Below are 25,804 nucleotides of genomic sequence, written 5' to 3'. Positions count from 1 at the left end.
TGTCCGGAGCTTGGAGAAGAAAAAAAAAGCAGCGTCCCACACTGTCCCATGTCTTTACGACATCCCCTGAAGCCCCCAGTAACGGAACGGGATGAGTCAGTCGTAGGCGGTGCTGGGAAGGGTGCGTCAGTCTCATCGGACCGACTTAGCCAACCCCCCACCACTCGCCGAGAAATACAGAGTAATAATGCGATTAGGACCTGAGCTCCTCACACTGCTCGTCTGGAGCAGATGGAGGCAACAGGTGGGCTGAAAGCAGATCCCTAATCCGGTCGAGATCGGACAGACAAGGCTCCGCTCTCTTCCCTCCCTGGCACGCCAAACCTTCTGCTTCCCAGTCACTTCCTCTCCCCTGCCTTTGAGGCTTTCAGGAAGCCAGTTTTCAGGTTCTCGGTGCTTTCCTGTCGCGTTCCACTTCCGAGGGGAGCTCAGCAAAGACGAAACCCCTCCCCGCTATTCTGTCAGACGAGGTCTTTACATTCCAGCAGCAAACCAGCAAAGACGCCGCAGTCCTGCGTGAGTCCAGGGCTGTTGACAATCCAGGGGGGTGTTCAGCAAGGTCCAGGACACGTGTCAAGAGTTTTTTTTGTTTTGCTCCCGCGTCTCCCCCCTGCAGTGCCACAGTGTGATCTCAACTCTTCCTCTGGGCTCGCACGCTCGCCGGTCAGAGTCTGCGAGCGGCTCCGGCCTCTCCTCACTCGAGCAGAGACGAGCGAGCCTGCAAGCTGGTCCTGGCTGCTAAAAAACCACCCCAAAAAACCCTCTGCTCTTAAAGAGGGGCAACGTGAACCCGAGCCGCTGGAGGAAACTGGTGTCTAGCGAGGAAGCCCTGGTCGATCCAACTGTCCGCTGGCGTGCTTGATGAGGGTGAAGGTTCTCTGCAGTTCCGTCATTAAAAGACACTTTGTCCTGGAGGGAGGAGTGAGGCTCTTGTCTTAACCAGACAAAGCTAGGGGAGAGAAAGACAGTGTTGATTTTTGCAAAAAACAACGGGGGGTGGGGGAGACAGCTTCTGCCTGATGGTAGTTCATTAAAGCCATTGATGTAAGACGGAAGCTTGACATGAGCCCACGTGAATTCAAACTACTGCACAACAGATAAACTCCAGGTACCTACAAAAGGGTCTCCTTTCTGATATACCCGCCATACAGACAAAATGAGGCAGCTTTATGGTGAAGACCAGGAGTAAATCAGATTTATCTGATCAAACATCGCTATGTGGCAAAAGATTAATGTGGTATACCGAGGTGAAAGGAGATCAAAGACAGCAGAATGAAATGACAGGTAAACCATGGAAAAACACAGGAAGGTAACCAGACGGACCCTGGAAAGCCATGGAGAGCAAACCAATCGGATCATATAATTAATACCACTTAATGCCATGACGTGCAAGTTTACACAGTTATTTTCCAACCATAACGTCTTTCTCCAAGCGACGGGCGTGAGGCAGAATACACCCTAGATGGGTTAGCAGTCTATTACAGGACACACACACACACACACACACACACTCACACCAAGGCCATTTTTCCCAGAAGCCAATTAACCCACCAGTATGCCTCTCGGTTGTGGGAGTAAACTGGAACACCCACAGGAAACCCACAGAAATGCAGGGAGAACATGCAAACTCCACACAGACAGCACCCCGGGTCCAGGACTGAACCCAGGTCCGCAGGCACTGGGAGGCAGCCATACCCACGACCGCGCCCCCTCCCAGTTCTACGCGTCAAGGGTAACGGCTTCGGCTGCCTCGGATGTCTGTGCAACGCGGCAGCCGGGGCGCGAGCCGTCTGGGTCCGGGGCAGGCGGGGTCCGGCTGGCTCACCGCAGGGCGTGAAGCAGTCGCACTCGCAGTAGTCGCAGCGCACGAACCAGCGCTTCCAGCCCGACTGCTTGGTGACGCAGTTGTCGATCTTGGCGCAGCCGTGGTGGAGCGGCCCGAGGTGCCTCTTGGCCGAGCAGGAGGAGGAGCAGCTGCCGTCGATGTCCTTCTCGTTGATCTCCAGCCGCCCCCGGAGACAGATCCCTGCGGGGAGAGGGAGCAGAATGGCCACAGTGCCAAAAGGGGGGGGGGGGAGGAGAGTGAGAGGATGAGGTAAAAGGTGTGTGGGTGTCTGAAAGAAAGGCCAGGGCACAAGGACACCTTGAAAGTACATATCCTGCTGAGTTGGGCCATGTCTATTTAATAACAATGTTTTAACAAAAGTCAAACCCCGACTTTCCCATATTAAAAAATGTTTTTCTAGCTGCAGACGTTAGAATGTAGGTTTATGAACCTGACCTACTGGTGGAGCTGCTGGTGAGTTATCTCTGTGTTGAACAGAAAAAACAAACAGTTAGGCTAGACGAGCATGGATTTCGAAGCTCAGCAGGTAGAAACAGCGCCGACGCCATGGCGACCGTGCGCCAGGCCTCTGTGAGCAGTGGGCCCAGTTGTTGCCACTCACGCACGCAAGCTGGCTTGGGGGTCCACTTCCCGTCCGACTGGCAGGCTCGGGCAGGGTCTCCGACCAGCAGGAACCCGGGCCGGCAGGCGTACCTCACCACGGAGCCCACCCACCAGTCGTTCCCGAACACCAGCGCGTTGAAGTCGGCGTCGGGTTTCCCACAGTTCACTGGGGGGTGGGGAGCGCAAGTATAGCAGTCACAAGAACACAACAGCCTCTTCTCCATTCTTCCTCATATACTGTTTCGATAAACTGCTTTATCATGGAATTACGAAATGAAAAAACCCTTTACAGGAACCTCCTTGCAATAGATCACAGCAAAAGTACAAGTCTGATTTAAAGTACAATGAACTGGTCAAGAGGTTTTTAGGAAATGACTCAATTGTCAGCCTCCTGTGAAAAGTCATAAATAACACACACACACACACGATTAATTCCTCTATTTACCTCACTGAACCTTAAAGCACTACTAAGCACTGGGGCCTTGGCAAGAACACGTACAGTTGCAGCTCTACTGCAGGAGTGAATTCTACATGACAGGTGAAGCACTTAGCGATCGGCTCGGATGATAGGTCCGTACTGCAGGGTTGGGGTGAGGATGAGGGTCAGTGCGTCACTCTTTTACCTCGGCACAGGGACTTGGACCCCAGCCAGCAGCAGCTGCCGTCCCCACAGCGGTCTCTCTTCAGCTCCTTGTGCTTCCCCCGGCAGCCCCCCAGGCACAGGGGGGCTGTGCCCGACCAGTAGGTGTCGGGCTCCAACAGCGCCAGGCCTGCAGATCGCAGAGCAGGGAGTCAACACGGACAAGAGGAGCTCACCAGTCCGTACAGGGCAGCCAGCGGGGCGCCTTTCCAGAATAGAGAGATGAATCGCAATAGTTTTGCACTAAAACGGATCACTGAATTGAATAAATCACATATTTTTATCCCAAAAACAAGAGGCTCCTGCCTTACCGCCACTCCCTTCCTCCTCCTCCGCCGGCACCTGCACGAACACCCCCGGCAAGGACCCCAGCAGCAGCAGGAGTGGCCCCATCCTCATGGCGAATGTCTGTCGGGCTGCGGTTTCAGTTCATCGTTGGCTGCCAATCTCTCAGCAGAGCCTTCTTTAATTGTCCCCCCCTCCCTTACTTGACTCTTTAACTTCTGTTCTCACCTGGAGCCACAAGATCACAAAGAGCAGGCATCTGCCAAGACACCACTTGTGGATCACCATTGACTTGCCAACCAATCTTCTCTGAACTGGGTCCCCTCTTTGGATATATTCACCCAAACATAAACAGGCAAAGGAAATGATGACTGAAACGGAGACTTTACCTCTCTCCCAGCTTCTTCATATTAATCGGAAGATCGTCATTTGGTGCTAGCAAGCAACCTTGAGCTAAACATATGCCAAGGAAGCCGGCGTTTCTTACGATCCTTCACTTTCCAACTGCAGAGACACGAATATACTGACAAATAAACACAGGCTTTGTTTCCATCTCCCTTTAAGTGTGTCCCAATCCCAAGCTCGTGCAGAGGCTCTCCCGTTTAAACCACCGAGTTCCCACCGACACAAGTCCCTGGTTAACAGACAGCAAGTCATGTGCTTGGTGCCCTAAGCCCCTGAGTAATCCGTTAAACGCGGATAAACGGCAGAAATCGCCAGGGGAGAGGGCAGAAGAGGAAGGCAGGGAAAATCATCTGGATGAAACCAGACCAATTCCAAGCTGTAAAACCTGGTTTCATTCGATATCATGACACACAAGCAAAGACCAGCAAACCAACAAATCAGACCCAGCCTTTCCTGTGTGCTTGAACAGTGCGGAGCCCAAACAAACCACAGTTGATCCTCATTGTGCCCACAAATGGAAAAATTCAGCACATTCAGCCCTTTGCCTCACTGGGCTCATGGTAGAAGTTGAAAAGACAGTGGTTTTTCCTCTGAGACGCGATTTCTTTTCCCAGGATAATGTGGGTTTGTTGAGCAGGTGGGTCCACTAAGCAGATTAGCTTATGTTGGTATTTAAGGGTCCTGCTGTCTTGGCTGGGGGTGAATACCAGAGGAGAGTACACCATGCAGGCTATAAACTTCGACATGTTAACAACACCTGTCCATTCCAGGATATTTGCTCAATATTTGTTCTAAAACATTTACACTGCAGTTGTATGGGAGCGCATCTGCTTCATATTTTAACCTGCTTAATTTAATCTAATCAGGGCTTTTAATTCCTTTTCAGTCACGTAGGTTGTGGTGAACTATGAAGTCGATTATTCCTCTGCCTAAACACTACAGTAAATATAATGAGCTCCACCCAAAGTGTTGGGCCTTAAAAAGATGAGAACGGAGAGCTTTCCTCTGCAGTATGAACCTAGTTTCCAAAAAATCAGAATGAACCGAGTTCAAGTTAAAATGACCTTGTTGATTTTGCTCTTCTTAGGACTGAACTGACAACTAACACCCTGAGAACTCATTAAAGATCATGCTGCATATATATGAAAACCAGAAAAATAAAATACAGGCACGAGAAAGGAAAACAAAAAACCCAGGGATACACCGACCAATTTTATATACAGCAATACTGCGTTGCAAAACAAAATTTTACATTGCAAAGAAAAGAAAACAGAAGCTTCCTCCTGGCCCAGGTGTCATGTGGGACGCCTACTGTAGCTCAAACACTGCTCACTTGCAGGGCTCTCCGAGGATCAGAGCTGCTGTTTCTACAGGTCCGCTTCTCCTGCTGGCTGCAGCTCGTTCACTGTCCACCCGCCCCCCTCGCACTGCGACGCCTGTTTGGTGCAGCTGCAAAGAGAATTTGCGCTACAACAACGGCACGCCCATCACAGCCAAATGGAAGACACTATACCCTCAGAGCGTGACCTCCCCCGCCACATGTCCTCAACGCATCTGCGTGCTTAGACAGTGTAGACATTTCTCTTGCCTACTGTATTAGAGCAAACAGGACAAACTAACACTAACAATAGTGTTCTTACTTTACTTTGACAATTCAGGATAAAAATAATACTGGACGACTGTCCAGGCCACTGGAAAGAATCAGAAAGCTGTGCATGAAAACGAATAGGAATTGCATTTTTGGTTTACAAATTTGCACCTTCATGTCCGAGGGACGGACTATGTTCATAAGTCAAGACATGGGTATAAGACCATTAAAACTATAGGAATCATTGCCCACCCATAATCCACTCTAAACCTCTTGGGGAAGCACACTGAAGCATTTTAGCAATCCAGACAGAAGAAATCTTTTCAGCAACCTGACTACCACTGCATACTGAATCCAGCCAGTGACCTATCTTTACTAAAGTATTCATGAGAGGGTATAATGCTGCAGCACAATAGTGCCCTCTAGTGGTTCGCAGGATGTCAGGCAGTCTGGAATGCAAGCCATAGTGCAGATCATTGGGCTTTCCATTAGTGCAAAACTCAAATAGAAATTTCATAGGAAATTTACGAGAGACTGGCAGAAAGACGACAATTAATACGTCTTCAGGTTAATAAGGTGTCTTTTTGAATCAAAAACCAAGGGTAATATAACCTATACAAATTTCATCTTAAGCTTTTCACATTTCTAAACTCATGTGGCATAAAATTATTTTTTTTTACGAAACACCAGTGGCATGCAAAAATAAACCAGTAAGGAAACTCCATGAAAATGCAGCTGTTTCACCCACCACTAATCAGGATTCACTGGGATGCAGAGTACAAAGGACACAGCTGCCTTAGTGTGTAGCCGATGTTAGACTGCCATGCAGACTTCAAGTTCAATAACAATGCGAAGTTAAAGTCAAAAGAGACGTAAAAAAACATATCATTCTCCTTCCCTGAAGAAGCACAGACAGTACAGTAGAAAGCACATTAAAAAAAAATTTGTTCACATAAACACAGCAGCTTGTCCTAAACTCCTTCTATTTGACAGGAACATCAGTCTACACCAGTGTATGGCCAGCGGCATGATGGCAGTTGTCATTGTTCTATATTTACTGGGCTGATGCCCAACTTACATTTATCGTCATTTATACAGCTGGGTATGTTCCTGGAGCAATGTGGGTGAAGGATCTCACTCAAGGATACAACAGCAGTGTCTCACCTGGGATTTGAACCCACCACCTTGAGTCCTAACTGTTCAACACCACTTCCCTAACTACTTCCACTAACACTGTTAGTAACAGGAACTCATTCAATGGATTTTTCAGAAGGATGGATTTCATGGATAGTTGCTTAATACTCCAAATCGCTTTTATCAAAAAAAGTTACTTTGGGCTTCCCGAGGGGCTGGTCCCAGGTCAGGTTAGGCTCTACGATCGCAGGGTTACAACCTGGGACATGTCACTAGGTGGTGCCTACCGGGATCAGCCGAGTGTCAAGTCCAGGGTGGGATTACTCAGCTCTCGGTGACACTGCCCCCTGTGGCCTCCTGGGAGCTTGCAGGCATGCAGAGCCATCAGTAAAGTGATGATTCCCCAGCAGGGGGCTGGACTGAGCAGCCTGCGAGGTGTTAAAACAAGTGACTTGCATGAGGCATGGAGGGGTCTGCCTACACGTTCCCCCCCCCCCGTGTGCGGTCACAGGGTCCTCAGCTGTGAGACATGAGCAGGACTGCTTTGGTTCCAGTGACATAGACTGTCTGGAGACCAAGACTAACTCTACCAGCCGACACTGGGGCTGATTAAGTCAGAGTACCAACAAGTGGTCCCGAGCAATATGGTACCGATGTGGACACACATCCTACTCACCCTTGTGTGTCAGGATGTTCACATTCAAGACCTTAATTAAAAAAACCCAAAAACAAACAGCTTTATATAACTGGAAAAAAAAAATCAAAATTAACATCCAGTAAAAGTAAAAAGTAAAAAAAAATAAAATAAAAAGCTCATTACTCATACAATTTACAAGAAAACCCAGAACAAGCATGCAGCTTCACTTTAAAACAATGCACTTTTGCATCGTCCTGTATATTCCTTGCCTGAAAATGTGTCCCCAGCATCACTGAAAGGCGAATCTCTTCCTGGAAAGCCCACAAATGAAAGCGAATAAAACGGCCAGAGACATGGCCTGTGCATCTCGCTGCGTTGCAGATGGAATGGCGAATGGCGGACAAGCGAGATGCCTCCTGTTCTCCCCCCCCCGTCCCCGTCTTGTTCGAGTCCGGTGGGAGCGCCCGCGTGCGCAGCGCAGCGCGTGACGGCTCTTCTCCGTGCCGAAGGTTTGACGCAAAGCCTGTTCCCCCCCCACCGGGCCCGCTACACCACCTCCATGCCCAGATGCTGCGCCGTGTCCTGCAGCTGCAGCATCACGCTGCCTCCGTCCTCCTCGGCCCGATGCCCTGCCCCCTCCGTCCCGGGGGCCTGTGATGGGCTGCTGCTGGTCAGCACGTAATAGACCGTTTCACTCTCGCCCATCTCGTTGGTCCTGTTCTCCACCCGGATGACGGTACTCAACGCCTCCCCCTGTGCCCCTCCGTCATCCGGTCCTCCTCCCGCTCCGTTCTCCAGCACGATCCCTCTCGCGCCTGCCACCTTCACCCCCGGCGCTTCCCCGTCCTCAGGTCCCCTGTTGGACCCATCCGGGGCGCCGGCGTCCCCCGCCTCCGGACCCAGCTCCAGGCAGTCCGGGCGCGCGCCCTCCCCCGCCGCCAGCCTCTCCTTCATCAGCTGCTCGGTCAGCTCCACACTCTCGTAGCGGATCAGCTGCAGGCGCATGAAGCCGTCCTCATGCTCCTTGTACCTGAGACAGGAGGAGGGGCGGAACGCTTAAACCTGAACGTTTGTTGTTTTTTTTTTTACTCAAATCTCATGCGATCTGGCCCACCTAGATTCGAAAAACGCCCTCTTGTTTGTTATTTTTTTTGCCGCTGTGTATTCAAGGAGCTCACCGTCCTCCAGAGCTGCTCTCAAAAGATTCTGGAAGAACAATTATTTCTTTCAGCTCGATCGGACGATACTGCACGGGTGCTTTTGCGTCTATATACCTGCACTGGTGCTTGAGCCCTTGACGTTTGCGTCTGTAATGAGAATGCGCGCATAACCTCGTGCACTCAGGACTTTTTCCAAGTTCCTCAGAGGAAACGGAACTCAAATTTGCGTGTCTTAGTACAGGCAGCCGAGATCCTGGACTGCACCTTTTTACTCCTTTTTGCTGCACGGAGGCATCTCTCACCCTTGCACGTATACCCACGTCTGCTTTGCACGCCTCTTGCGTTTCGGCGGTGTGCAGGCGGGTCCCGCCTGCGACCGTACCTGAATCTGGGATGCCCCGACGGCCATTTGAACTGGTGTTTCTTCCGGAGGTGGGAGGTGAGGTTGTTCCCCCTGGTGAAACACTTCTCGCACACGTGGCACTTGTACCGCGGCGTCAGATCTCCCTGCGGGGACAGGAGTTCAGACGCAGCCTGCAAACCTGCCCAGGCTTCCGACATAGCGGTGTTTGTGAAATATGACAGGACTGAGCCTTGCCAATTCACCCCCTAACCCCCCAGAACAGATTCATGTCCAGGGCCAACAGCAGCAACCAGTAAATCCAATACTTGATTGCAACGTTCTAGCAGGTGGTGTGAAGAAAGATGCAGGAGCAGGAAGCCACTAAAACCGAAACGCTCCAGGGTCAGCGGATCGAGTGGCGAGGATGGGTTTGGGTTAAGATTTGTATTCGTTCTCACCTCATGCACTCTCCGGTAGTGCGACTTGATGGAGTGCAGAGAGCGCGTGGCGAAGCTGCAGTCCAGGAACTCGCAGCGGTAGGCCGGATCGCTACTGTGGGTGTCCAGGTGCCTCCGCAGGTCGATCAGGTTCTTACAGCTGCAGGGCACAAACGCAGGGCATGGGGTTCAGGGCGTAAGACTGCACTGCTGCCGAGCAGCTGAAGCCATTTCAGGTCAGGGTTAGGCTTATCTCCCGTCACACCTGACAGCGAAAAACTGAAGCGGATGAAACCGCTTTGCGAAGAGAGGCTGTCTTCACAGGAACGAGACCCAATATACAAACTGTAGGTAACATTTACCTTAAGCAACACACGCAACATACTACATATTGCAGAAACACACAGCAACGCTACTAACAGACTACCAGGGCTAGCACCTGCAGGAAACAAACAAAAACCCACATGTATACACCTCAAACACAAAACACAAGCCCACGCACCCTGTGCTGTTAAGACAGCAAACTTGTATACGGAAAGCAGTCTGCACAGCACCCAGGAAACACCATGGTGATGCAACGCTGCAGTTTTATAAGTAATGCTGACAGAGAGAGATTTCTTACATTCAAAACTCAAGATGGTCTCAAGACTTCTTTCTAAGAATGATAGCAACAATTCAGTTCCTCCAAACAGACGCTTTTAACTGACTGAAGCCTGATTTTTTCCACCCTGGGTTGCCCAGAGAGGGGGACAGCGCCCCCTACCTGTACTCGCAGTACTCGCAGCTGTAGGGCTTCTCGTTGCTGTGCCTGAACTTGATGTGGTTTCTGAGGGAAGAGGGGGACGGGCAGGTCATCTCACACAAGGGACACTTGTAATGGTTCACTGGCAGGACGAGAAAGGACAATCAGACAATGGACAGTATGCTGTAACAGAAGTTCAAGTAGGGAGCTGTGTAAGCTGCAAAGGAACAACTAAAGGTTTATTCCAGGCAGAAAAGACAAGAATCACAACGTTTCAGCTGTGGAGCCTTCTTCAGGTGTTCCATTATTCTGTAGCGTAAGGCATGTTTGCATGACTCATGAAAAATGAAAACTGTAAAAACAAGGAATAAGCAGCGATCACGACTGATCAGGGAGCTTTTCACTTTTCACTTGGGGGCGAGTTAGTGGAGCGTCTCTTTGTGACCAATTCATTCCTCCAGGGGTTGGCATCGTGAAGGGTAACAATTCCGTTGCAATTCTCTTAACATGTGCTTTTTGTACAAGGCAAAGCTTCATGCACGAAAATGCACTGTCCCCCTAATTGAACACCCTAAATGACCACAAAGGCGCAGACAGGTGTTCTTACACCAGAGATATTATGCGCTGGTCTAGAAGATTTTCTCATACTTCAAACATAATAATAGTTTAAGAGATAACTTGGTGTAATTAAGGCTTGACTGGACCAGACATTTTCATTCCATATGGATCTTTTGGCTCTTGCCCCAAGGTAAAAAAAATATTCTGAGAAAACAGAGCCCGACTGTTGGGTGACACACAGTCCAATATCCTGCTTGGCGTTGCTCTGTGCAAGAATGGAACAGCGTGTTCAGGTACAAGACCGGGGCCAAAAAACAAACAAAAGCAGGCAAATACGACACTGATACACACCGTGGTTCCTCATGTGGTCCCGAAGGAGCCTCTCTGTGGCAAAGCGCTTGGAGCAGTGAGAGCACTGAAACCGCTGGCCTGGAGACCACAGAGAAAGCAAGGAGCGGAATAAGGTGATGAATGGAGAATTGGGTGAAGGAGAAAGACACAGAAAAAAACAGCGAGAAAAAGCGCAAGGATCTTCAGCAAAGAACACCAGAGTTCTCCTACAGAACTCTGAATACAGACATCGATTGCCCAAAAGCAACAAATATTTATACACATGATACAAGAAACAAGTCAACTTAATATAATCAGGAATAAGGTTCAAATTTGATCATTTAAAACGAGATGAGCTGTGTCTCAGAATTAACCTCTTATTCTACAATTTGCTGTAAGATCGACTGCACTGGGTTCAAACAATCCACATCAGACAACCGCCAACCCCACCCCTCCACATTGCTTGTTCGACATCCCCCCCCCCCCCCCTTCGCTCACCCTCGATGGTGGTCTGCCGACGGATGTGGTCAAAGAACTTGGTGTTGTTGGCGAACATGCCCCCGCAGGTGGGGCAGGCCACCACCTTCTCCTGGGTGTGGCTGCGCAGGTGCTCTCGCAGTTTGAACCGGCCCTTGAAGGTCGCCTCGCACTCTGGGAGGACAGACAGACCACCATCAGGCGCGCAGGCCGGGGAAGGGGAGGGGGGACATGAGGCCCAATCGAGATGCCCCCCCCCCACCTCCGCAGGCAAAGAGAGAGAGAGAAAAGCAGAGAAACTGAGCGCCAGCGAACACACAGGAAAGCCTCAGGGAATCTCGCCCTCACCTTTCCACCCACAGCGCAGGACAGGCTCCTCCTTGCTGGTGGACTTGAGCTCCATACACAGGCCGTGCATTTCCACATGGCGGTAGAACCACTCCGGGTTCTCAAAGGAGGCCTGCTGGAGAAAAGTAAAAACAGTTCGTACGATTCACGCTGTGGGCAGCCTCACTTAACTCTGTACGGCAGGGTCTCAAAATCTGCGAGGATTCAGTGCAGAGAACATTAGCAAACAGCCACGTTCCCATATAACAGTTACCAAGTCCACTCCTATACTGCCACATTATGTACTACAATATATAGTTTGTAAGGTTAAAAGACATAAGTTACCCTTCCTTATACGATAACCACAGTACTGGCTTTAAGTTAAAGTAACTTTGATGAACTAAAGCAAACAACAGTAATCACAAAATTATAGTAATCCGCTAACATAAGCAACATGAATCCCTCCTCTGCATTCAGTGGATGCCTGCGCTTTCTCTCTCTCCTTGTGTCAAGAAAAGGGCAATAAAACTACCAGTGAGCTTGTCATCTCCAGCCTGTCATTCCCCGCGCTGCATACAAGACCTCGTTGGCCAGACCGAATCGTGAGCGAGCAAATTTGCAAATGTTAAATTTGCAGGTGCCGAGACCCTACCATACGATCCCTCTTCTCTCATGCTGCAGGCCAAGTCCCACCATCCCACAATCTGCTAGGCTGTACACACTGTACTCCTCCCCCCCTCCCGCAGCCCCTTAGTCCCTGCTCCCCCAATCCCTCGGGACAGAGGGATGCATCCCACCTCCCCTCCTCACCTCACAGTGCTCCCACTGGCACAGGAATTTATCCAGGATCTCGGGGACGATGTTGCGGTTCTGCAGGTCCAAGGTGCAGGTGCCCAGGTCGGGCTGGCTCTTCAGGATGCTCTGGCCCCACTGCTTCAGCTTGGTGTGGTAGCAGTGGAAATAGATGTGCCTCACCAGCTCCATGGGGTTTTCCAGCGAGCAGAACCCACAGTCCCGCCACAGACAGCTGCGCTCCTCTGGAACAGGAACACCAGCAAACACGCCCCGCGTGGGACTGTGAAACTCTCTACCGAGCATTGAAACCCCAGCTCCACAGGAACTGTTTTCCTTTCACCTGCACACTCCGACGAGAGATCAGCCTTATTTTAGTGAATTCTATACCCAGCTCTCATCAATTTAGATTTCATAAAACATCCGCACTATTTTAACTCTGCATTACAAGCCTTTTATTCAGACATCAAGTGCACAACAGACAAAACTGTATGAATACAGTTAACCAGTTAAATGCAAATGTTAAAATCTATGGAAGCTTATTAGCACCACAAGAGAAAAATATACTAGTTTAAACGCAAAATTGTTTCTCATTTCAAAGCAATATTATCTAATTTAAATGCATTTTTTCCCCCGTAGCACCAAAAAGCTTCTGTAAAAAATCTTCTTAAAATCTAGATGCTGCTGTGAGATTTTACATTCTTCTCCACTGATGGCAGAGTTGCCCCACATCTCTCCGAATTACAATACCTTTACAGATCAGCCAGTAAAAGAAACACCCGGTACGAGACACTCCCCCTTCCCAATCCCAAAATCTCACCCAGCATCTCGCTCCCCTCGGCCTCCAGCTGCAGAGATTCCAGATGCTCCCCCACATGCTGACAGAATTCCTCCATCCTGGTGAAAGTGGCCTGGCACGGTCCCCACTCGCAGCACAACTGCACCTCTTCCCTCCTCGCACGCTTCCCAGGAGCCATCGCACCTGGGCCCTGGGGAGGAGCAGAACCACCAGCCCATCAGAACCGGCAGAGGGTCGCACGCAGCTCTTATCGTCGTGCCCATATACAGTACGTTCCCTAAAACATTAGAAACTTCACACGACGATGTCAGGTTAGGTTAATTGTACATTACTTTGCAGTTTTAAGGTGCTGTACTAAAGCACTTTAAACATTAGTCGTCCGGATTAAGCGCATATATTTTTAAAAATACATATACACAGTATTTCTTTTCCAATAGACGAAAAGAACAAGTCTTTTAATAAATTCAACAAACCCTCACTTAAAATAGATACCGACGGGAAAGCATATTTCCGTACTGTATTCATTTGTATTGGAAAGTCACATAGTTCACGAGTTCTTGGGATTAAGGGTGAAAATTATTAAAATCCCACATTACGCAGTTGGTTCCACACCAGAGACCGCCTGATTTTGTCAAATGCAGCACGATTCCTTAATAAGGAAGTGACGAGCCGTACTGTATTGATGTTTTACGGAAAAATAAACAATACTATTTCTACATTCTACATACCATTTTAGGCAGTCAAGAACTCTAGATTTCCATGCTTAATGCAAATGCATCCATGATGCAAATGTGATATACGCCACTCTAAGCTGCTGTACAACACCGCATTATGGGCAGAAGTATCAAATATTTTCAGCTGCAGAAAACCTGATTTGAAAATCCGGTTCCTTCCTTGCGGCATGAATGCCTAATTTCAACACGGCGATATGCACGTTTGCATTCAACAATCGAGAAACCCCTCCCTTAATGTTAATAAACTATTTTATAAAACAGAAGGAACTTTAACTTATACACCGTGTCAGACCCTCGCCAGAGTTATAAGTAACTCAATATTATCGTGAGGGCATTTAGGTACAACGGAAAGCACTTTTGACCACTATGCAATTTCTAATACAAGCGTTTACGTGATATAAAATAACATAATTGAAAAGGCAAAGCCATACTAAATATCAGATACTAAAAAACAACGTTTTCAGTTCCTACCTCCACCTCACTTCAAGTGTCCACCCCCTTCTCCCGCACAATTCAACATTGACCGACTCCCACTTTCAGCTGTAACCAATCGTGTTTGAAAGGTTGTCGTAACTGGCAAGCGTCCTGTCCAATGGAAAGGTGTCTTTAACTGCTGATGTAGCTAATTGGATAAACCGGACAAATGCTCAGGACCAATAGAAGTCTTAGGAAGGAAAACAGTACGTCTGCTAGATTTTCCCCCCCGAGAAACTAGGGTCAATGAATGTGATTGAATTAGGTTCCCAACAGCTATATTATTATTATTATTTCTTTGAATTTACATCATTCTTAAATTAGTTTAAGAACATATTCAAGAAAATGGGGGTTGTACTGTGTGTGTTGTCCCACTCATGAAAGTCATGAATTGGGCGAGAAATAACGGGATTGATTAAATCTTTTCACGAACAAACTAATACGCGCTTGCAAGTGGTTAACTTGTGCAATGCACTTTCCAAGCGTACCGAGCACGGTTTTCAGGAGAATCTTTAAAATGGAAACCCTCCCGGGCAACATATGCCTGCTTTTAAGTCTGCCAAGAGAAACTGGAAAGTGCATCAACAGTGAAAAGCAATAGAATGACATATGACTTGGTCATTAAAAACGTTACAATATGGACAAGTGTTAAAAAAATCTTAAAGCTGATAAGATAATTGTATTGGCAAAATTGAAAATATGCACTGATGTTACTTAAGTAGTTTCAGATATGTTGAAAAGCCAGTTTCACACTGTACTGTATTCTGCTCCCTTGCCTGGGTCCTACCAGGTTTCACGGGTAATCTTAGTGGGTAAAAACCTACAAACGGTGCTAATACAGATCATTTATTAGTTTCAGCTGATTTGAATAAGGCCATTAAGATTCCAGGGTGGAATGAAAAGCAGAAGACACGTTTCCCCTCCAGGACAAGGAGTGTATTTCAGCACTGTAGGGGTCTGGTCTTTAGTGTGCCTGAACTACATGCAGTACAATTAATGCTCCATGTGACCACTTTATTCTAGGTTGGTGATCTGTTGGTAGTCAGGGAAATGCATATATTACTCAGGAAGAGTTTTTAACTGTGCAAAAGTGATATTCTGGCTTTCGAGAAATGGCTGGATACGATTTTCAGATCACTTAGCTGCAAACAATCAAGTCTGCATGATGGATCTTTTGCTTGTAAGCTTTCCTGCCATACAGCTGCCAGAGCCAACCAGTTCATAATGCCTGTGAAGTCTGGGTTTGTGGAATGGTTTTACACCTTGGCACCTTAAACTACTTATTAGCTGGGAGGTGCCGAAAGCCTGCAGTTCCCTTATCCTGTAAAACCTGGAGGCTCCTGGATTGCCAGTTAGATAATTGTTCTGCTTGTACTTGTAATGATCTAATGAAACAAACTGGATCAATAGAACACTTTTCACAGGTCTGCAGCTGTTGATAACTGCTTGATTCAGGTCCTTGATGATGATGATGATGATGATGATGATAATAATTGCTTACACTTATATAGCGCTTTTTCTGGACACTCCACTCAAAGCACTTTATAGGTAATGGGGACTCCCCTCCACCACCACCAGTGTGCAGCCCCACCTGGATGACATGACTGCAGCAATAGAGCACCAGTAGTCTCCCCACACACCAGCTCTCAGTGGGGAGGAGAGCAGAGCGATGAAGCCAGTTCATAGATGGGGATTATTAGGAGGCCATGATTGCTAAAGGCCAGAGGGAAATTTGGCCAGGACACAGGAGTAAGACCCCTAATCTTTTTGTGAAACACCCTGGGATTTTTAATGAGCACAGAGTCAGGACCTCGGTCTTGCGTCTTATCCGAAGGACGGTGCCTTTTTCTTTTGACGACCAGAGTTGTAAACCTATGGAACATGCACTGCTCAGATCTTATATCAGTGTGTCAGAAGTACATCCCATATTAAGATTTTAGATCAATGTTATCTACTTCCATGGTTCACTACCATGCACTTTTAAGGATAATTATGTATAAACTCAACACAACATTTAACTAATACTTTTATTGATCTGTTTCTTGATTCTTACTTACAGTCATTCAATGGGGTCAAATGGACTGCGTATTCATATTCAGTGTTGTTTGCGACTCAGGCTGGCGCAATGCTCAGTAAGATGTTGACTCATGATTGTACATGCTTAGACGGAAGCCTGTATTCCAAGGATGTCCAACACCTGGTCCTGGAGGGTCACTATGCTTAGGTTTTCTGGATCTCTTTAAAGAAGCAGCACCTATAAAGCTGGAAGAAGCTGTTAAATTGGGCCAGCTAACTCAGAAACTGGCTGATTGAGCACATTAAGACCTGAGTTGGAGTGAACACCAGCAGATGCTGAACCTCCGGGACCAGGATAGAACAGCCCTGCAGCAATCACTGGGCTGGTGAAGCTGCAGGAAATTCTACACGTAGAAGTGTCCCAGATCCTCAAGGGTCAACTGGAAGGGATACTTACAGTAGCACAGAAACCGTACATCATGGGGGCAAAGCATTTCATTAATTTCTTCAAGAGCTATATATTCAAGATGTAAAAGGTGAACAACACAAACCACGTTAAAGTAATTTGATGATGCCTTCGTTGTTTCTAACATATGTATTTTTTTTTTGTTTACATACCACAGCGTTGTCGATTTGCGGCAGAGCAGGAGAAGGCCAGTGCAGCTATAGGTTTTAATTCCTGCAGCTCTCACCGATGTACAGCCCCTGATTATTGACTTAAGTGGACTAATGCCAAGGACTCTCCCAGTTCCTCAGGTCATGCTTAAGTGTGTTAGAGAGCCAGCGGCCACACAGACCCTCCAGGAGCTGCACTGGTCTAACAGAAGAGATAAATGCCCCAGGTCTGACCACTTTTCTGTATATCTTAAAAAGATGCAAACTGGAATCCAGTTGTAAAAACTTTAAGATCTGGGCTGGCAATGCATCGATGCATTAGCAAAGGACACAGAAGATGAGGACAACATACTCATAGCATATAAATAAGGTGATGAATGTGCAGAGCACATTAGAAAAATACTTTAATCCAAAATTAGTATGATACATTTTCTAAACTCATTTATGGCATGTCGAGTTTGAAAATCTGTGTATACATGCTACATGGTTCCCATAACTAACATTTTCTGTTTTTATTCCTAGTCATGGCCAACCATCTGGATATGAGATGGAAAAGGTCTGTTAGCAGGCCACCTCGTCATGTTTTCACCCAGGCATGTGACTGACTCAGTCACTCATTCCTGGACTGCTGGGGGCTCGTCTCGGACGACAGCAGTCGACAGTGACAGACCTGGGACGAAGATGGCACAGACCCAAGTGCAAGGTGGGGGGTCTAGATTAAGCCAGACAAAAACAAAACCCTTCAGGACTCACTTTTATTCCAGCGGTTTGATAGGCAGGTTTCTGACTTCCTTCTTTAAGCTGCAGGCGCCAGAGTCCAAATCATCTCATGACATCTAAGTTCACCTATGAGCAAACTGACTTGTGAGGACAGAGAGTGGCTAAAAACATTGCAACAACGTCAGAAATGTACACCACACTAACACCCGATCAGGAACAAAGATACAAGGAGTAAATTAAAAAAAAACAAACATCAACAACATTCAGGATTTTCACAGTAGTGGACAGTTAAGTAATTCAAACAAAAAAAAAAGACAAACATGGATTTTTCTCTTCGCACTCTTTCCCAGGGGCCTCTCTGTGTGGCGTCTAGACATCGTAGAAGAGGCGCACCAGGTGGTACCGGATCCCGAAGGCCACGGCGCTCCCCAGCACCTGCACGGGTCAGAGGTCATCCAGAGGTCAGGGGTCAGAATGACCAATCGGGGGAATCACGCTCGCTTCCTCATTAAAACTTAAGCTAAATTAAAGCTAGCACACTTTAGAGGCGAATATGGGGGCAATTAGTATTTAAACGGGTGATTAACTCGGATCGTTAGGGGCTGCAGGTTTTACTTGGAATCTTTTAATCAGCATCTGGTTAAAGCTGGGAGCAACAGTTATTGTGAAAAATTAAGCACTCAGATCAAGTAATTAAAATGTGGATTCTAATTTAAACGGTGAGGAGGCCTACAAACAGGTGTTACAGATGATAAGCTTTTTGATTTAAATCCACAGTTTGTTCCTATCATCACCTCAATGCCATCTCAGGCGTGCTGGCTCAATCACTGTATTAATTATAAAGCTTGCAGGCTTCCGTCAGAGAACACCTCATGACATAAATGCCCAGAGTTTGAAAGGGATTGTAATCAGGCCACCCAAAATGTCCATAAATGTATATACTGTAGAAAAAAAAAATGGGGTTAGTATTAAGGAGTGAGAAAGATGCATTTAACTTACAAGTAGGAATACAGCTGAATGAAAGGATGGTTAAATAGGACACAATCAGAGAGAGGAACCTTGAATGAGTGACACTGTCCCCAGCCCCTAGGTCACCTGTATGAGCAGCATGATGACAGTGAGCGTCCTCTCATGCAGGGGGCCCAGCACCTTGATCACCAGGTTGATGAGAGTCATGTTGTTACACTCGATGAACTCGTCCTCCCCATCCCCAGCTCTGTGCACCTCCACCAGTCGCACCGCCCCCGCTCCCTGCAGGACAGAAAGGGGAAACTGCGGGAGACCAGGAAACAAGGTACACGCTACAGAAGGTCTGGAGAAGTGCTTGCCCCTGGGGGACCCCCGTGAAACGATGGGCCCTCAGTCCCCAGGGCTAGCACACGATCTCCCTGCTTCTTGAACACTTTTGCTGCACTTCCCCAAAATACCCTTATCCATCGTTTTCAATTTTATGCGGGCCTCATTCAGAAACTGCTCCTTTGCTTCCGACTAGGAAAGCTCTTAATTGGCAATTAATTTATGGTGAAGGGACGCAGTTGGGTATGCTCGCGTGTGGTTCATAATGAGCGGTTTTTCCTTCTGCCGAAGTGGAATCAGTTACGTTTCAGCTGCCACCCCTGAAACCTAACTCAAGAAATGGCAGAAATAGGGTTGATGCACGTAATACACCAATTACACACTGTACCTTGTAAAAACCTTTCAAGAGCTGAAAGATACTTTCAAAACACACATAAACCGAAAAAAAAAATACTTAAGCCCATTTGCCTGCAATAAGAACACAGCTGGAGGAGAAACGATAAGAGACAATGTCCTCCCAGCAATAGGACTGAGAGCCACTGGGCTAGAGCCGGGAAACAAAGACATCGAAGGTCAAGATGCTGAAGCTTTAAAAAAATCATACCTTCCCCAAGGATATTCAGTCAGAACACGTTTAATTATATAAGTGGTACATCTGCAATATCTATGTTAAATCCAATACCCTGAAAAAAGTACAAGGCTGTGGCTATTTAAAATACACATGTATGGCTTAGTTAAGCAGAAAAATCAGTAGAGTACTTAACTGTGCTTTCATCCCAACTAATTACATATCTTCATGTAACTATATAAAATATCCAGGGGAGTAACAGAGCACGTACTGTCCTACTCTGTCACAACATGGCTGCAGATCACAGTGTTTCAAATTAATAATAATAATAATAATTAATAATTGCTTACACTTATATAGCCCTTTTTTTGGACACTCCACTCAAAGCGCTTTACAGCTAATGGGGACTCCCCTCCACCACCACCAGTGTGCAGCCCCACCTGGATGATGCGACGGCAGCCACAGTGCGCCAGTACGCTCCCCACACATCAGCTATCAGTGGGGAGGAGTGATGAAGCCAGTTCAGAGATGGGGATTATTAGGAGGCCACGACGAAGTGCCAATGGGAAATTTGGCCAGGACGCAGGGGTTACACCCCTGCTCTCTTTGAGAAACACCCTGGGATTTTTAATGACCACAGAGAGTCAGGGTCTAAAATTGTTCATTCTTCCACAGTACAGCTGCCGAAGAGAACTAAGATCTCAAACTCACAAGACATTAACAGAGATACGTTTCAGATAGATTTTGATCAATACGCACGAGAAACATACCTTCAGAATCAGTTCTCCTAACCTGGACAGGTCCTTGCTTTTAAATTTGGAGTAGCTCATTTCTAGCTTCCCAGTGACAGGATTCAGCCTTGACGTGACAGGAAGTGAAAAGGATAAAGTACAAGAGATGAGGCGTGAGCTTCTGTGAACTGTTTCGCTGTCATTTTCCTTACGTTTAACAACGCCCACTTGTGGCGTGCTGCTTTACCTGGGCAGGCGGTGTCGAGGACAGGGCACCACGTGGAAGAGCTGGGGCAGGGAGTACAGGAAGTTGAGAACCTGGGGGATGAAGAACAGCAGCATGGTCTTGCTGAAGTGGCCCAGGATCCCCACCACAGCAAAGGTCATCCCCGCAAAGTAACAGAAGGTATCTCCCACGAAGGCAGAGGATGGGTACCTGGAGCAAACCATGCAGAGGAAAGGGGGGGGGGGGGGGAGGAACCAATATTCAAGTCAATTTATTTCTACGCAGTGCTCTTTAAGCCTGAGCACCCCAGCCCGCTACTAAAGAAAAAGTGTCGACTTCGACTTAAAAGAACTCACGCTGCCTGTCTATTGTTCTCTAATGTCTAGCGGAATGGAATTCTAGAATTCCAGCTCTGGCTGCACTCAAGCCTTTTTTATGGTTCACCCAGAAAGCCTGAATGCAAGAATTTAGACCAGGAGTAATATCTCTAGCTGCGTTTTCAGCAAGCAGATAACTCCTGATTTTAAGAGAGGGAAGACCAGAACACTGGTAATTGTAAAAGTTGTGAATTTTAATTTGCGCGCACTGGCATATCTAGGTATCAAGCTGAGAGGTGGAGACAAATAAACAGCATAGTCACAGTGTGGGTCATACAAGAATCTTATCAACCTCAATTTATGGTAGTTGTCCCGACTTTTTGATGCATTTTAAAGTGTTCATTCAATGACTCTTTTAATTAAATGTTTGGAAAAACCTCATCCGTTTCTCAGCTTGCTAGGTTTTGCCTTTAAATGTGCTCTCACGGCCTTCTCGTTTAACTCTTGGTCTTGTGTGGTTCTGTTTGGAGAAAAAAACTGTTCGGCTTGTGCTTCAAATTCCAGTGCTTAAAGGTGAATAAAACCCCTCAGGGCCTCACCAGTTGTGGTACAAGAGAGCCAGCGTGGTGAAGAAGAAAGGGATCATGAAGTAAAGGGAGAAAACGTGGTCGTCTTTGTAGTCCCCTGTAAGAGACAGTGGCAAACGTTTGATTCATTACAGGTCAGATCGAGAAGGTGCATGTGGGAGATGAATGGATAAGCAAGCCTTTAATTCTTTTAAATTTCCCAGTGGTACAGACTGACACAAACAACCAGATTTTCTGTTTCTGTGATAACATTGATCACAAATACATGGCCCCTCGCCTGAACTATATAATAGCATAGAAGCAACTCTGTGGAAACGGCAGATGACTTTCAAATAGATTTTGATAACGTTCACAAATGGGCAAACACCTGGCAGATGAGCTTTAATGTACACAAGTGCAGGGTACTGCATGCAGTTAGCAAACACAAACACTATCAATACAAAATGGGAAATGCTGAGCTAGAAGAGGCTGCTTTTGAAGAAGACTTAGGAGATTACGTGGCGACATTATTTGCATCTTCTATACAATGTGGGGAAGCAGTTCAAGACAAAGCAAAGACAAACAAAATGCTAGTGTATACAGTTGTATGCAGAAGTCTGGGCTCCTCTGGACAAATTACATGTTTTGTTGATTTTCTAAATGAAAAGCAGTTAACACAACCTCTGCAGCAAACAAACTTAAACTTGACATATGTCTGCAACTTTTAATGCACAGTTACTATTTATTTCCAGAATTTAACAGATTGGAAAAAAAAAGTAAACTCTTAGGACATTTTAACACCACAGGTGGTACTTTTCTATAAAGTGGCATATTATATCATAATATGACCTAATACATACTGCATAGTAGGTCATTTAAATGGGGAAAAAAATGATGTGATCTATAATTGTAATGGCAATAAAAATCCAAGAGGGTGTACAGAATGAGCAAAAGCTCTTTGTCTGTGGCTTTAAGAGTCTCGGTTGGCTCCTTCAGCCCCTCACCGTTCAGCTCCAGCAGGTTGAAGAGGATGATGGAGCCAGAGATGAACAGGGCTTGGCCAGACTCAATGCCATTGATCCCGGCCAGAATATTGATGGCGTTGGTACAGAACACGGCCAGCATGCCCATGTACACATAGTAGAGGATACCTGCAACAATCAGAAACCTTTAATTTAACCGCATGAGCCAACTGAGAATAAATTAGCATTTCCTATGACAATATAGAATGTTAGCCCCATTTATATAGCAGCATATAGCATTTATATACTTACAAGAGCCATCTGAATAAAGGGCCCTGCTCAATGAACACTGAACATCCCACTTGGGATTTGAACCCACAGCCTTCCAGCTAAAGATCCAGACACCATAGCACTACTCTATTGTGTCAGTCAAGATGTATCTGCATTTACAGTCACAAAGGCTTTGATTCTTCCGACTGAAGAATAAAGTGATGAATCAAGGCAACGGAAGCAATAATGAATGTATGCATCTACTCTCCATGTTATTTACGCCAGTTCTTAAAAACAGGAACCTGAAGTCCGTGAGTGCGAAAGAGACCTGTTCTTCTCTCAGTAGTACAGATGGTATTTGAATCACGTCCACAAAGCACAGAACAGAAGAATAAGGGCTTGGAGACGAGAGGGGTGCGGGCACCTCCTGGCTTGTCTTCCGAACTCACCCACCTGCCATCCTTGCCCAGGGGGCCTTGCTGATCTGCTCTGTATCGCTCCAGGTTTAGCGGACATGTGCTGCCAAAGCAAGGCGAACTCACCCAGGTCCAGGTGCAGGCCCAGCAGGCTGCGGAAGGGCTTGGGCACCACGATGACGGTGTTCCCAAAGTTGGTGAAGTAGACCATGAGCAGGGGCAGGGAGGCCATGGTGGGCAGGAGCAGCTTGTGGCGCCAGCGCAGGTTGAGCACATCGTCGGCGAAGCCCAGGAAGATCATGCAGCAGATCGCCAGGAGCGCGCCGATCAGCTGCACAAACTGAGGGGAGAGAAAACTCACTGCAGTTCACTCGTGCTCTGGCCCAGCATTCCTGCGGACCTGATGTACCACTCACTCCAGTTCACTTGTGCCCTGGCCCAGCATTCCTGCAGACCTGACGCACCACTCACTCCAGTTCACTCGTGCCCTGGCCCAGCATTCCTGCAGTCCTGACGCACCACTCACTCCAGTTCACTTGTGCCCTGGCCCAGCATTCCTGCAGACCTGAGGCACCACTCACTCCAGTTCACTCGTGCCCTGGCCCAGCATTCCTGCAGTCCTGACGCACCACTCACTCCAGTTCACTTGTGCCCTGGCCCAGCATTCCTGCAGACCTGACGCACCACTCACTCCAGTTCACTCATGCTCTGGCCCAGCATTCCTGCGGACCTGACGCACCACTCACTCCAGTTCACTCGTGCTCTGGCCCAGCATTCCTGCAGACCTGACGCACCACTCACTCCAGTTCACTCGTGCTCTGGCCCAGTGTTCCTGCGGACCTGACGCACCAAACGCCAGCACCGGCTCTTGCACCAGCTCGAGCCTTAAACGTGCGAGCTCACTACCCTTGTTTTCACAATCAACCTGGGAGGACGTGAAAGAGTGCTGGAATTTACCCATGTGGGGCGCGTTCTTGACGATAAAGTGCCACCAAGCAAAATACAGTACGGAGGGCATTACAATCCAGGGCAGGTGCAATCCCAACGTACATTAAAATAACTAAACTCAAATGCACTTTTTTTAAAAACACCGGAACACTAGATACAATGTTTTTGTTTTGTGGATATGGACGTTTTTTCAAATTAAGACAAAATCTCCAGATTTCAATCGTGTCCGGTTGTGAAGAGCGCAGTCTGTGGCCCCTCTCACCTCATTATGGGGGAAGCGCTGACACTGCTCCTCCACAAAGCAGCTGAGGAAGGGCACGGGGATGAAGCAGAAGAGGATGATGAGGAACACCGTGCCACTGATCACTCCCTGAGACTCGGGGCTGGGGGAAGACAAACCGCCAGGCGGCCATATTCTGATTTAACGGGAACATTTTGCGTGCTGAGAACCACAACAGCACTAGAGCAAATCATCAAGACAGTGTCACTGCGCCGTCATCAAGTTTAAAAATCATAACATGAAGCTCCCAAGCCACATTTGCGTAACCTCAATTCTTTTCATTTGTTAAGCCTTTAAACCAAGTTGAAGAGTAAGGGGGGAAACTATCATGTTGTTAGGAAGGTTCCGGAACACAAAGCAGAAGATAACAAATACCCCTGGCAGAGAAAGTCTCTGCTAAATAGAAAAACAATTCAGTGGATGTAAAAAGGACAGACTCAAGTAGAAATGCAAGGAAATGCCTAGACAGATTCAATTTAAATCGTCAGAGTGCGGATTTCAGCCACCCTTAACAGTGATTAGCAACGTGATTCGTGGTTCTGGTGTAATTTGAAGTTGATTCCCCTGGAATCTCAAAGCATGTGCTTAAATGCATGACTTAGCATCTGCTACAGTAAAACGACAACATCTAATTCAGCTAACCGTACTACTGGACCAGGAGCGATGTTACTGTAATACTTCTTAACACTTGCATCTAAGACTGTTTTAGTTTAATGGGAATAACAGCAACGCACTCACATCTCCTTCTTGGTGGTCTTGTTCAGATCCACGCCGTACAGCCTGGCCGAGATGAAATGTTCCCTGAAAGCGGGGATCAGTTTTAAGGTAGCATAGAACCCCACAGCCGACATGCAGATGTTAATGAGAAGAGGGAAGGTGGGTAGGGGTGACATTTTTGCAGAACACGTCGGCTGATCTTAATAAACACTGATACTAGGCTCCAGGTGAAACCGTCAAAAACGGAAAGCTAACGCAAATTTGAATTGTCTCTTTTTCACTCCTTGCTGTCCTACGACTGCTGTTAGCAAGGCTCATCTGAACTTATACAAATGTCCGTTATCTAGCGGCTGACATCGTGTTAGTCCGCATTACGTAGCCCTAGGGTCGTCCAACTTTGAACTAGTTTTAGCTACCACGTTAATCTAGCCCACGTAGACAGTTTTCTGTCATTTATTCCTAAAGACTGAAGTTCATTTGACACCATTTATAAAGCTTTTTATAAATGTACATGTTACAATTTACAACCATCCACTTGTATTTCCATGTTGTGCATTTTTTCATTCAGTCCACTTTTTCTCCGTATACTTATTCCCACATTGACGAGAACTCCTGTCGTGTCCCTCTTCCAAGTTCATACGCAGCTCATCCAAAAATCATAAAAAAGTGATAACCAGCGCTAGCATTAATGGCATGATCGAGTGTCATTCAGACAGGATAAATTATTCCACAGTAAATTGGCATTGCAATTTGACAGCTTATACAAAGGTTCTCGATCTCCGCTCCTGATTGTTAAATCCGCCCTTGTTCCTAGTCGAGCCCTGGGACCGCTTCCCTAGTTACAC

At 47.1% G+C, this 25,804-nt stretch overlaps 3 protein-coding genes across 3 annotated transcripts; all 3 read right to left on the bottom strand.

The window, feature by feature from the left end:
- Positions 1-815: 815 nt before the first annotated feature.
- Positions 816-3,488, bottom strand: LOC148816797 (complement receptor type 2). Its single transcript, XM_088939462.1, has 6 exons — positions 3,401-3,488; positions 3,073-3,219; positions 2,448-2,615; positions 1,826-2,026; positions 1,552-1,579; positions 816-909 (listed from the first exon to the last, which is right to left on the bottom strand). The coding sequence occupies exons 1-6, from the start codon at positions 3,486-3,488 to the stop codon at positions 816-818; spliced, it is 726 nt and encodes a 241-aa protein (XP_088795588.1).
- A 1,492-nt stretch (positions 3,489-4,980) lies between these two features.
- On the bottom strand, positions 4,981-13,289 carry hinfp (histone H4 transcription factor). Its single transcript, XM_088939747.1, has 9 exons — positions 13,125-13,289; positions 12,323-12,549; positions 11,534-11,648; positions 11,207-11,359; positions 10,730-10,807; positions 9,842-9,962; positions 9,100-9,238; positions 8,681-8,805; positions 4,981-8,168 (listed from the first exon to the last, which is right to left on the bottom strand). The coding sequence occupies exons 1-9, from the start codon at positions 13,279-13,281 to the stop codon at positions 7,685-7,687; spliced, it is 1,599 nt and encodes a 532-aa protein (XP_088795873.1). The 5' UTR covers positions 13,282-13,289; the 3' UTR covers positions 4,981-7,684.
- Positions 13,290-17,686: 4,397 nt separating this feature from the next.
- On the bottom strand, positions 17,687-25,802 carry dpagt1 (dolichyl-phosphate N-acetylglucosaminephosphotransferase 1). The gene is made up of 9 exons (XM_088940019.1): positions 24,981-25,802; positions 24,225-24,345; positions 23,141-23,354; positions 22,371-22,517; positions 21,400-21,484; positions 20,505-20,693; positions 20,297-20,384; positions 18,758-18,913; positions 17,687-18,097 (listed from the first exon to the last, which is right to left on the bottom strand). The coding sequence occupies exons 1-9, from the start codon at positions 25,133-25,135 to the stop codon at positions 18,032-18,034; spliced, it is 1,221 nt and encodes a 406-aa protein (XP_088796145.1). The 5' UTR covers positions 25,136-25,802; the 3' UTR covers positions 17,687-18,031.
- Positions 25,803-25,804: the final 2 nt, after the last annotated feature.

Source organism: Atractosteus spatula, chromosome 22 (genome assembly GCF_055471065.1).
Source record: "Atractosteus spatula isolate fAtrSpa1 chromosome 22, fAtrSpa1.hap1, whole genome shotgun sequence".
Taxonomy (NCBI): domain Eukaryota; kingdom Metazoa; phylum Chordata; class Actinopteri; order Semionotiformes; family Lepisosteidae; genus Atractosteus; species Atractosteus spatula.
This window is presented reverse-complemented; position numbering and strand designations above follow the sequence as displayed.

What these genes read in the sequence shown, in the direction of transcription:
- LOC148816797 (XM_088939462.1), bottom strand. Translation starts at nt 3,488, where the DNA reads ATGAGGATGGGGCCACTCCTGCTGCTGCTGGGGTCCTTGCCGGGGGTG. An exon ending in CCCCAAGCCAGCTTGCGTGC is followed by an intron (nt 2,027 to 2,447) that starts GTGAGTGGCAAC and finishes CTCTCCCCGCAG; the next exon opens with GGATCTGTCTCCGGGGGCGG. An exon ending in CACAACCGAGAGGCATACTG is followed by an intron (nt 910 to 1,551) that starts GTGGGTTAATTG and finishes TCCTCCCTCCAG; the next exon opens with GACAAAGTGTCTTTTAATGA.
- hinfp (XM_088939747.1), bottom strand. Translation starts at nt 13,281, where the DNA reads ATGGCTCCTGGGAAGCGTGCGAGGAGGGAAGAGGTGCAGTTGTGCTGC. An exon ending in GGACCACATGAGGAACCACG is followed by an intron (nt 9,963 to 10,729) that starts GTGTGTATCAGT and finishes TCGTCCTGCCAG; the next exon opens with TGAACCATTACAAGTGTCCC. An exon ending in ACTACCGGAGAGTGCATGAG is followed by an intron (nt 8,806 to 9,099) that starts GTGAGAACGAAT and finishes CTGTCCCCGCAG; the next exon opens with GGAGATCTGACGCCGCGGTA.
- dpagt1 (XM_088940019.1), bottom strand. Translation starts at nt 25,135, where the DNA reads ATGTCACCCCTACCCACCTTCCCTCTTCTCATTAACATCTGCATGTCG. An exon ending in AGCGCTTCCCCCATAATGAG is followed by an intron (nt 23,355 to 24,224) that starts GTGAGAGGGGCC and finishes CTCTCCCCTCAG; the next exon opens with TTTGTGCAGCTGATCGGCGC. An exon ending in GCTCTCTTGTACCACAACTG is followed by an intron (nt 20,694 to 21,399) that starts GTGAGGCCCTGA and finishes GGTTTGCTCCAG; the next exon opens with GTACCCATCCTCTGCCTTCG.